Source organism: Dryobates pubescens, chromosome 1 (genome assembly GCF_014839835.1).
Source record: "Dryobates pubescens isolate bDryPub1 chromosome 1, bDryPub1.pri, whole genome shotgun sequence".
In the NCBI taxonomy this organism is placed as follows: Eukaryota; Metazoa; Chordata; class Aves; order Piciformes; family Picidae; genus Dryobates; species Dryobates pubescens.
Window position 1 is genome coordinate 57707625 of NC_071612.1, and position 12539 is coordinate 57720163.

Consider the following 12539-nt stretch of genomic DNA (forward strand, 5'->3'; position numbering starts at 1 on the left):
GCAGAGTAGAGGGGCACAATGACTCCCCTGTTCCTGCTGGCCACACTATTCCTAATACAGGCCAGGATGCCATTGGCCTTCTTGGCCACCTGGGCACACTGCTGGCTCATGTTTAGGCGGCTGTCAATCAGCACCCCCAGGTCCCTCTCTGTTTGGTAGCTCTCCAGCCACTCTGACCCCAGCCTGTAGCTCTGCATGGGGTTGCAGTGGCCAAAGTGCAGCCCCTGGCACTTGGACTTGTTAAATGCCATTTCGTTGGACTCTGCCCATCTGTCCAGTCGGTCGAGGTCCCTCTGCAGAGCCTTTCTACCCTCTAACTGACCAACATCTGCTCCATGTTTTCTTACACCACCAAGAGGATAGGTTCATTGCAAAGGAAGAAATTTACTTTTGAAGACCTAAAGAGAGAAAGTTTGGGGATTTTTGTCCAGTCCTTCACATCAGCAATGTCCTGGTTCCAGCAATTGGAATACTGTCATGTCTGAATTGCTTTTTGAAGCTTCAGCTGTGGGTTGCATGCCTGACTTCTCCAGCAGGCCCCAGAATCTTCCAGGGGCCAGATGCAAAAGAACACATGAGCAGTAAAAGCACTTGCATCCCTAGTAGTACACTTTTTTCTTTCTTAGCATTCAGTCTTCAGTTTGTAAAGAAGGTAGTTGTCAACTCACCCAAATTCAAGCAAGTGTTACCATATGTAAAGTGTTTTTATGAAACATTTGAATAAGCTGTTAGAAGAAGCTTATCTCCGGTTCCCACAGATGTTTCCCCTGTGTTTGCATGTGGATAATAGTTCTCATTCTTTCTCCCAAACTTTGATCATTATTTGATCTGATGTGACCTTGGAGCTTTTTCCAGGATTATGGTACTATTGACTCAAAGGAAGTGGAAATTCACTTTTGTTTCTTCTCAAACAATTTTTTTGATTGCGATTCTGCACAGAAAATAAACTGAGACAAATTCACAGCAGAATATAGTTTCTGTGCTGGCTTGGATTTATGTTAAATGCAGCCATATGGTTCTGTGCAAGTCAGTCATAAACTTGTGCTAAGGGCAAACATCACCAGCTACAAGGTTTCATCTCAGAACAATGTTAACAGAAGATGAAGACAGGCATAAAGTGCTCACAGAGAAACAAAAATCCAGTTCCTTCTGTGGAACCTACTGGGAAAGCTCATCTCATGCATCAGTGAACCAGAGTTCATCTGAGACCTAGCCAGTAATTTCTGTTATCTTTTACATCTTCCCTATAATGTTAGTTGGCAGAGATTAATCTCTTTCCATCTGCTTCCTCAACTCAGTGCAAGGAATCAGATTTATTGATGTGATCTATCCATTAGTGAACCAGGCGGAGCTTACTCTAATGTCAAGTGGCAGGTGAGGGTCATGGTCTCACTCAGAGAACACAAGTTCAATCCAGCATGAATGGAGCCTGTCAGCAAAGAGGGCACACCAGTCAGTGGATGCAATGCAATGATTGATTGTGATCTTGCACCACCATTTTTTCTGCAGTTAATGGTTTTCTTCTGATTCTGATAGTTAATGTATCTGATAGGGGGTTTGTAAACAAACAGAAAACATGATAACCTATTCCCAGGAGGAGAAAGCTCAGCTGGTTTGCATGAAGGAAATTCAAGGCGAGATAAACACAAAACTTATACGAGGAAAGTTGAAACAAACTAAAATAGCTGCACTTGGATATATGAACCCTCTCTTGAAGTTATTTTCTTAAGATTATTTGATTTCTTTGTATGGAACTGGCAGATAAAATGCTAGGTCTTCACACAGAGATAGGCACACACACTCTCTACATGTGTGAGTAAAGAGAAATTTGAGGTACAAAATGAGTGCTCCAAAACCTGGGAAGTCTGCTCTGACTTTCCTATGCCCCTTTGAATCATCAGAAAAATAAAAAGATCATTTACCCTTATGTCTTACTTGTGTGAACTGGCATCAGGATGCTGTCAGACTGTTGAAGAAGGTGCCATTACACTTGAAAAACAGAATAGGGGCATTATGAATGCGACAAATAGGTGCATTATGAATTGCAACCCTTTGGGGGCAAAATCTGGTATTTTATTTTTAGTTCAAAGCAATCATCACAGAAAAACTCATTACAAAACAGAATAAATGCAGGTTTTATTTCTAGAAATTCAGTGATACTACACATGAAATCATTAGGAGTACTATTACATTCTGAGCAGAGAAGTCAGGCCTCCTGAAATGTTGGTCCTGAGAGGAAAATATGTAACCAAAAAATAAATTTACTGAAATACATATTTCTCTCAACTTGCAGTCACTGAAAGTGGATTCAGCAGAAGGTTTTTTCCATCTCTTAAGGATTAGGAGAATATGATTGACTGGCTTCCTAATTTTAGATGTCTAAGTGTAGGCCGCTTCCCACTTTGCACCTTGGAGTGAGTCCAGGCTCTTAATGATTAAGGACCTTAGCAGAATGGATAAGACCAATTACCTGAGCTTGGTTACAAATGTCTTATTTCTTATAATAATGTCCACAGAGTCAACACCCCTTAGAGGCAAATAAGTAATTTATTATTTAATAGAGTTAAATACTGGCAGATTTGAGTTAGTTATGAGGGGAAGATTAACCTATTCTGTCCACAGTGTGGAAAATGTTGTGCTTCTTTCATAAAAGTATTTACCCTGTGATTGCACAGGACAGACTGGTATTGCCTGGGCTGGAAGAACCAAGTAGAGTGATCTTTTGAGGCAACAGCAGTACCTTGTGCTGGTAATTGCTACTATATCCAGGGTTTTCTCCCAGTTGCAAGGAGAACAGATGAGTCAAATATTACACAGTAGTGGACTTGTTAGTTACATTAAAGACATTTTTGTAAAGTCATAGATATACTTAAATATTCAGTGGTCTTTTGGCTCCTGAAAGTAAAATAAACAAATGCAAAAATGTTAGGCATAGGATTTTCTTCTCTCTTTTTGACCTGTCCTCAAGTCACTTCCTGCCCTTCTAGTTATCTTGCAAATGTCAGTTTTTGTTATATTGTCCACTGAAACAATGGGTATCTGAAAATAGCTTTTCTCAAACCCATTGTCTGACCCATCAAGAGCCTAAATTTTACTTCTTTGCTTTAGGCAATTGCTTTTTAATGCTTTTATGTGGTTTATCCTGAGAATAAAGTGAATGAAACAGTAACATTATAAAACATAGGTCTTCATATACTGCAACGCAAACAGTACATACTCATTATACAAGAACAAGGGAACAATCAGTTAATTTAAATTGAAATTGATAGAAGAAAACACTTTTTGGCATGATGGGCATTTAGCCTACAGAAGAAATGCCATCAGTGAGAGTGTGAGTTCTGGACTATTTAGAGGAAGCGTGAGCTGCTAGTGAATAAGCAGACTGGAAGACATTCATCCCCTCCCTTTATATTGGCTACTTTCAGACAGAGTGTTGTTCCTGGTGATCAGTCATACTTCAGTAATTCTTCTCTCTGCTTGCTGAGCTACAGTTACGCACAGATTTTGTACATGTAAATGTTGTCTGTCAAATAAGATTATTTTCCTTCTCCACAACTTTTTGGAACAAACTAACTTGCTTACCACACGGCATATGCTTGCAGGAATCACACCCCTTACACTGTTGTTTTGACAGAGACCTCCTTCAGAAGTCCAGGGCAGCCATCATTTCTAATACTGAATGCCTTTTGTAGCGCAGTCTCCTGAATGTTACAGCTGTTCTTACTCAGTGGTCTGTAATGATCTGAAGAGCCACATATCATTAACACCATCATGGAACTGACCAGACTTGTATTTAGGACAGTACTACAGGAAAACCTATACTGCAATAGCACTGTGGCATTTGCTACTAACTGTGGTGGAATCTCTATTCAGAAACATGACCAAGATAATGAGAGTTACTCTGCTCTGGAGTCTTCAGGTGTTGGTAATATACAACAACACACAAGATTCAAAGATTTGGGAGGGATGAGTTCAGGATTTTTAAGCACATCAATTCTAAATACAATTGTATTATGGATCCATGGTATCATAGCTCTTAAGGTGAAGAGTGATTTGTTGTTGTATACGCCTAAGGCCTAGCAATATTGCATTTATTCTGTAACAGCAGTCATCATCTGAATTACATTGCAAAAAATAATAATAGCTGTCTTTAAATCTCACTTGGGAGATGATAAAATATGATCCATATTCTGATGTGCTTAGGGAAGTTCAATAGAATTTAACTGGGGCTTATTCACAGTTGTGTGTTTTGTGAAAGTCCTTTGTGACGTATTTGCTATGGGATTCAGCACTGTGTTGGTGTGTTTGTGCCACGTGAAATGCTTTAAAACAGAACTAAAATGCTGCCAAGGAAGTTGTTGGAAGTGATAAGGTAGAATATTTTACATTTTTTCCAAGTATGTGCAAAGCTTTCTGTATATGATGCCCGAAATCATAACTACAGGTCACAGTGAATCTCTTGCAAAGTGAAGCTATTTAAATACAAGGTAAAAAAAGAAGTCACGCATCTAATGTAAAATTTATGTTAGAAATGTTAAACTTATGCAGTAATTCTGTACAAATGGAGACCTCTCTGTTTAAAAGTAATGTTTAATACTCCTGTTTGCCTAACATGGGTTTATTTGTCTAATATCTATGCTTTGGGCAGTCTGGGACGTAGGGCTTTCCAGGCATGTTTATGTAATGCTGCATTCATTGGTGCATAGTATCCGTTTTCTTTTAAACTGAGGTCAAAAAGTTTTTATCATGGATCCTTTTGTAGAGAAAGTTATTCTAAATCATGTTTCTGTGCTGGACACCAGGCTATCTTACCTCAGATGTATTTGGGCTTATGGTCTAAGCCTTGCTGTATTTTAATGTTTTGATATTCAATCTCCATTCCTCTAAAGACACAGGTTTTGGTTAACTTAATCTTTCTGCCCAACTCATGAAGGTTTTTATCACATTTTTGTCCTTCCTGCTTTCCCATATACTGAATTTAGTACAGGATGCTTCAATTTTATTTTCCACAGAGGAAGTGGCAACACAGAGAAAATCTTATTTGATGTGAATCCTTCCCCTCAACTTGAAGAGGAAGAAAACCTTCATGTCAGCAGGTGCACACCAGCACTTGGTGCTCAGAGAGTACCAAGGAATTAATCTAAAAGCATGATGATTTTACTTTTATTCATATGCTTCTGTTTTCTGGCATCTTTGAGGATTTTGATGTTGTGTTTCTGTCTTTTCTTTCAAAGGCAGAAGCTAAAGTAAGTAAAATGCCTACCATTAGTAAAATAAGGGGACTTGCCATCTGTCTGTGCATCTAAGGATTACTTTGACATAACTTTGTATTTTGCTACTGGTCTGTAGTTTAGATATGTAGGTACTGAATTCTCCCCCTTCCCCCAAAATGTAGTAGGAACATATATTGAATAAGATGACAGAAATATATATAGAACAAATGTAAAAGTAGAAGATTATTTGCTTTAATAAGTTAATTGAATTACTTCATTAAAGCAGCTAGCTTGTCTTGTAAAATATTCACTGGAATTTTGTACTCTTAAAGCTTAAAATATATTTAAAGTGCTGCTTACATGAAGATCTAGCAAGTGCTTATTAGATGATCTGTTTTGAATGGAAGACACACATTGCAGATGCTATAAGCTCCCTATGAGATGAAACATAGATAAAGTGACTGGTAAGTCAGTAATGCAAGTACTGGTCAAGTAGTGCAAACAGTTTAGGCTTTAGACATTAGCTCTTTGAGTTCCATAGTCTGAAAAGACAAGGTAGGTGGATATATGGATCATTGAAATAATTTGTGGATAGATTATGTTTCAAGAGCATAAGAGTTTCAGCATTATCTGGAAGCAACATGGATTTATTGTCAAATACCAAATCCTTCTGAGTGTCTCATAGGAGCACTGCTGGGCATGGCTCAGTGAGGCATACAAAATGTGCAAATTTGATAGCGTTACACTTTAAATACTCATCACTTGAAGTTAATGTAGCAGGAGAGTCTCTGACAACTTTGTTAGTCACTCCACTCATTTGGAATACAGAGGTCCAAACAAATTTTTTTAACCTAGAGGAAGATACCAGGCTGGGGTTTATGCTGTTGTTTTTCCCTCAGTATTCTCCATTCAGCTGGTGCAACCACTCTGGCATTCTGTCTATGGGAGTCAAAGCAAAGAAGGAATAGCTGAAAGTGAGCAGTTTTTCTGTGTGCTGCCTAGGACTGCACACTGCTCAGTTCCCAGTGCTCAATTCCCACAACGTTCTCTTGGAGAAACTGGCTGCTCATGTCTTAGACAATTTTACTCTGGCTGGATGACCAGGACCATAAAACAGTGGTGAATGGAGCTAAATCCTGTTGGCAGCTGGTCATAAGTGGTGTTCCCCCAGTCTCAGTATTTGGGCCAGTTCTCTTTAATATCTTTATAGGTGATCAGGACAAGAGGATCAAATATACCCTCAGTAAGTTTGCAGATGACACCAAGTGAGAGTGTTGATCTGCTTGAGGGTAGGAAGGCACTACAGGAGGACTTGGACAGACTGGTTCAGTGGTATGAGGTTCAGCGAAGCCAAGTGCTGGATCCTTCGCTCACATCAGAACAACCCCATGCAATGCTACAGGCTTGGAGAAGAGTGTCTGGAAAGCTGCTCAGCAGAAAAGAAGCTGGCACATCTGGTTGAATATGAGCCAGCAGTGTGCCCAGGTAGCCAACAAGGCCAACAGCATCCTGGCTTGTATTAAAATTAGTGTGAATTGCAGGACTAGGTAATTGATTGTCTAATTCTACTCTGCACTGGTGAAGCTGCACCTTGAGTACTGTGTTCAGTTTTGTCACTCACTACAATAAAGATGTTGAGGTGGTGGAGCATGTCCAAATAAGAACAATGAAGCTGGTGAAGGGTATAGACAACAAGTCTTATGTAGAGCTGCTGAAGGAGTTGTTTAGCCTGGAGAAAAGGAGACCAAGAGGAGATGTTATTGCTTTCCACAACTGCCTGAAGGGAAGTTGTTGTGAGGTGGGTGTTGGTCTCTTCTTCCAGGTAATAAGTGAAAGGACAAGAGGAAATGGCCTCAAGTTGCAAAAGGGGAAGTTTAGATTGGACATTGGGAAAAAAAAATTCCCCAAAAGGATTGCCAAGCACTGGAGCAGACTGCCCAGGGAAGTGGTGGGAGTCACCATTCCTGGAGGTATTTAAAAAGACATGTAGATGTAGCACTCAGGGACATAGGAGACTTGGCAGTGTTAGGTTAGTGGTTGGACTTAAAAATCTTAAAGGTCTTTTCTAATCTAAATGATTCTTTATAAATGCCAGATTCATATATAAGTGTTAGAGTTTTCTTTCATTGCCTTGATGCTTAAGGTGGACTGTCAGAGCTATGACAGGTCATGCCACACAGATATGCAGCCATCTCTTGAGTTATCTATGGGATTAAATCCTCAAAAGCTTTGAGAATGTGGATTACAGCCTCTATTAGACTGTGCTGCACCAAAGCCAGCATTTTAGCTCACGTTTTCTTGGAGGAGAAAAAAAGGAAACAAATCAGAGGCTGGCTGTTGCATTTTGTTAAAGGTTAGGATATACAGAGTTGATACAAGTGCTCGTGTAATGCCAGTTCAAATTTTCACTCTGTTGAGCCTAATAGCAAGAGCAGGAGGATGTGAAAATTACTGGTTGGTCAGACAGCTTCTTATTTTTAACATGGTTACTACCTTTTCAGAGGACTATTGCTGTACCTGCTATATGGCTTTCCTTCAGTCCACTAAAATAATACACCTTGTAGATAGAGAGAAACCGTCTTTGTGTGTAGCATTTTATCTGTGTAGACACTGTTTGTGAAATATGACCTAGGAAACTACAGGCCAGAGAGCATCACCTCTGTCCCTGGAAAGGTAATGGAACAGCTCATCCTGGTGGTCCTGTCTAAGCAGATGAAGGAAAAGAAGGTTATCAGGAGTAGTCAGCATGTATTCACCAAGAAGAACTTTTGCTTGACTAATCTGATTGCCTTCTGTGATTGTGTATATGAAGGAAGAGCAGTGGATGTTGTGTACCTTGACTTCAACAAGGCTTTTGACACCATCTCTTATAGCATCCTCATAGATAAGCTCAGGAAGCATGGGTTAGATGAGTGGACAGTAAGATGGGTTGAGAACTGGCTAAACAATAAAGCTCAGAGGGTTATGATCAGTGGTGCAGAGGCCAGTTGGAGGCCTGTGTCTAGTGATGTTCCCCAGGGTCCAGCAGTAGGTCCAGTCTTGATCAACATATTCATCAATGGTCTGGATGAAGTGACATAGCATGTTCTCAGCAAGTTTGCTGATGATACAAAACTGGGAGGATTTGCTGACACACCAGAAGTCTGTGCTGCAATTCAGCAAAATCTGGACAGGCTGAAGAGTTGGGCAGAGAGAAACCTAATGAAATTCAACAAGAGCAGATGTAGAGTCCTACACCTGAGCAAGAATAATCCTATGCATCAGTACAGGTTAGGGGTTGACCTGATGGAAAGCAGTTCCATGGAGTCCTGGTGGATAATAAACTGACCATGAGAGAGCAATGTGCCAAAAGGGCTAGTGGTATCCTGGGGTGGATTAAGACTGTGACCAGCAGGTCAAGGGAGATTCTTCTGCCCCTCTACTCTCTCCTAGTGAGACCTCATCTGGAATATTGTACCCAGTTCTGGGCTCCTCATTTCTAGAGAGAAGGGGAACTACTGGAGAGAGTCCAAGAGAGGGCCATGAGGGTGATTAGGGGAATAGAACATCTCTTTTATGATGAGCAGCTGAGGGACCTGGGGCTGTTTAGCCTGGGGAAGAGAAGGCTGAGAGAGGAACTTGTCAATGTATGTAAATATTTAAAGGGTGGGGATAAAGAGGATGGGGCCAGTCTCTGTCCAGTAGTGCCCGATGATAAGACAATGGGTAGCAGCAACAAACTAGAACACAGGAGGTTTCACTTGAACTTAAGGAGAAAATTCTCTACTTTGAGGGAGACAAAGCACTAGAATAGGCTGTCCAGAAATGCTGTGCAGTCTCCTCCACTGGAGACTTTCAAACTCCATCTGGACACATTTCTGTGCAACCTGATCTAGGCAAGCCTGCATTAGCAGGGGGTTGGGCTAGATGATCTCCAGAGGTCCCTTCCAGCCCTTACCATTCTGTGATTCTGATTCAGTGATATACCTGAACACAACACTCATGAAAAGAACAGTAAAAGTCAACTGGATGAGACACTTTATCAGGATCTGATGAATCTACATGCTTCTGTGAGTCTATAAAATCAAAGTATGGTGTTGTAAGGTGTAAAACACTTTTTACATAGGGCTAGTTGTTATTATTTTGGTGTTTGCTGTATAGAAAATGTAACAACTTTTACTGAAGTACTTTCTTAGAGAGGATTTAAACCACCAGGGCTTTATCTTTTGAAATCGTTGATAATCCTCTGAGCACAGAAGCCAAGAAAAAATTGGGTTATGCTGTTGTGCATCAGTAGATCTAGTGTGGATCTTTCTGTTGTTACTGCCAGCAAGTTTAATATTGTTCGAATGAAACAACCATTGTAGCATATTTCATGGGATCATGTTTGTAACGCAAATATTTTCAAGGAGAGGGCTCATGCCAGTTCATCTTTTAACCTCCCATAGCAAAATCACCAGCAAATAATAAACCTTGTTTATCAACTGCTGGTATTTTTCTCAGTCTGCAGTGATGAAAATTAATCTCTAGTGTCTCTGCAGTGCATTTCCAATGAAGCAGCTATACTTGTATAGGTCGGTCCATTACTATGCAGGTATCCAAGCGTGGGTGCTGGAGGATGAAAGTCCCATCAGCTGAGAAGCAGTCCACGGTGCCATGTGGTGTAAACTAGAGGGCTTTCCACAGTTAGCTAATTCAGTGCTGGATCCTCTGACCTACACAGTATAGGAGGCATGCAGCAAGCAACACAACATAGGCAGGCACATGGCTTCAGGAGAGCCTGGGTGTCAGCAGTTCATCAGTCTCTTACCTATTAAAAAATGCAAACTCTTCTCTAGTTCTTTTTAGCTGTTTGTGTGCTTGGCAAGTTCAAGTTCTCCACAGTGCTTTCTTACCATTTTTAGCTATAACATATTCATTTGGCAAGACGTGATTAGGTAAGGCAAATCCTTACACTACAGAGTTGCTGACATAACAGATTGGCAGAAGAACTCCTGGTGCAAAGATCTTTGTAGGGCTGAGGTTCTGTGGTTCCAGGAAACATGTGTAATGCTTAGAGGCTTTTCCAGAGTAATTATGCTTGTACAAACAAAAATTAAAGGATTCTGTTGTGGATAGGCTCAAGGAGCAATATTTCTTCTAGAAATTTGAATTGACAAAAAACAAAGTTTACTGGTAACTCGCAGAGTGTGCCATGACTTTGGCTTTGCTTTTAATTTCTGGTGCTGGCTGTGGTTCTTTTTGAGCACTTGCTAAATATATGTCTTTAGAGTACTTCCTGGGCTGTACCTTGTGCTGTATCCATAATCAGATCTTGTTATGGTAAGATTATGTGGAAGGAGATACAAATTAGTGAACTAAATATTTAGGACCAAAAAAAATAAATAAATAAAACATCTTTTCACTGACTCATTTTGGTAAAGTTGCCAGAAGTTTATATCTGAGAGATTGCTATTTTCTTTGTACTTAACCCAGGAAAACTGTGATAAGTACTGTGGGCTACAGTTAGATTGCTCATTATTGACTTTTTAATGGAGTTCCCTGTAGTCTCTAGTGGAAGCCAACAAAAATAAACAGCAACAGAAAGCCTGTCCCTACTCGTTGTATAAACTCTAAAAGACCTCCTCCCTACCACAGCATACCTTGGGTAGTTCTGTTTCCTGTCTGGATACCAATGCAATACTAATGTTTGGGGTTTCAGTATTTTCTTAAAGGGAAAGTGTCTTTATTTTGTGTGAGTGTCCTGACAAGCATTGCTTCTATGACCTTTTGTAGACTGGGTGTCGTTAGCAATTTGAAAAACAGGCAGCATTAAAGAAAAGAGGTATGACCGACTCTGCTCCAGCATTATTTACTTTAACACTTTACCATATACTCTTTCTTCTTCAGGCATTTCCTATTCAAAACAGGAACGGGGACCACACCACTGTTCAGTACTGCAACGCCTGGGTACACAATGGCATCCGGCTCTGTTTATTCCCCTCCTACTCGGCCACTACCTAGGAACACTCTATCCAGAAGTGCTTTTAAATTCAAGAAGTCTTCGAAGTACTGTAGCTGGAAATGTACTGCACTCTGTGCTGTAGGGGTCTCAGTGCTGCTGGCAATACTGCTGTCCTACTTTATAGGTGAGTCCTATTTTCTGTGATTGTCACCATGAACAGGGATGTCTGGTGGATTGTGTATGGACTGTGGCATACTAACCTTTAAGTAGCAAAGGTTTTGGTAACAAGAAAAACCACAACAATGATTTAATGAAAAGTCCTAGTTGTTTAGACCAAGGAGAAAATTTGAATATTTTGCAAGCATTCTGCAGCATTTGAATTACAATTAAGTGATGTGGTATCTGTTTCTTATAGAAGTATATGCAAAAGACAGGCTGTAAAAATTCCATAATGCAAATATAATTTGCATCATATCCATGGAATTCTTCTCCTCTAGTTTTGCATGTAATATAACAAATACCGCATGTAGGAATGCCGACTATCACCCATTTCATCATTACATACACATGTGTTTGTGTTCAGAGGTAGAGGAAAAGTTTACAGGGAAAATAGTCATCCAAAAGGACAACATGCAGAGAAGATGGAGACTTCTTCCTCCATTGTGGGTTGTTTATATTTAATTATTTTTTTGTTCTCTCTGTTTGTTAAATTCCATTTTCCACTTTTTATTTTAGATGGCTTTCTTTATTTCTTTATCTCTTTAATTATTGAATTTCATAAATGTTTGCTATAAATATTGTATAATTTGAGTTTTAGGCAGCTAATGTTGGCAGTGCTTGTCTGAAAAAAATGTCATTGACTTCAGTAGGAGACTAAAACAGAAGGGAAGGGAGGCTGATTTTGTGCTTGTAACTTCTTCTGCACTTTGTCCAGATTACAGGTTATTTTTTTTAACCTCTGACTCTATAAATGGTTTTCAAAGACTTTCTTTTAACTGATTTAGTAATTAGAAGTTTGAGTTACCATAGCTATGGAAATATAAGATCTGGTTTTGGTATTGGTTTCACTCAGATTCAGAGACTTAAGAAGTCAGGAAGAGAAAATAGAAAGAGGAGAGTCAATCTCTCCTTCCCTCCTTTTTAAAATCAGTATAAATTAATAATAAAGCCTAGAAGGCCTTATGCTCCTTAAATCTTCATTGCCTTTGTTGAAACAGGCTTGCTACATTTCAATCCAAGGCACAGCATAAGCTGTATAAAGCCTTTGAAGTAGTTCTTACTGTGCTGAAGCTCCTGTGAACAACACAAGAAACTGGGTTGCTGAGTAGCTGGAGAAATTCCTCTCCACCCCAGCAAAGCAGAACCCCCTGAGAACCCTTTACACCCCAGCTACCAGCCCCAAA

General features: G+C 39.9%; 1 protein-coding gene across 1 annotated transcript in view; it reads left to right on the forward strand.

Annotated features, from left to right (window-relative positions):
* The window catches only part of TENM3 (teneurin transmembrane protein 3), a 481887-nt gene that overhangs the window by 349448 nt on the left and 119900 nt on the right, over nucleotides 1–12539 (forward strand). Inside the window, exon 7 of the mRNA XM_054166328.1 lies at nucleotides 11082–11320. Within this exon, the coding sequence (XP_054022303.1) occupies nucleotides 11082–11320 (239 nt within the window). The remainder of the gene's footprint in view (nucleotides 1–11081; nucleotides 11321–12539) is intronic.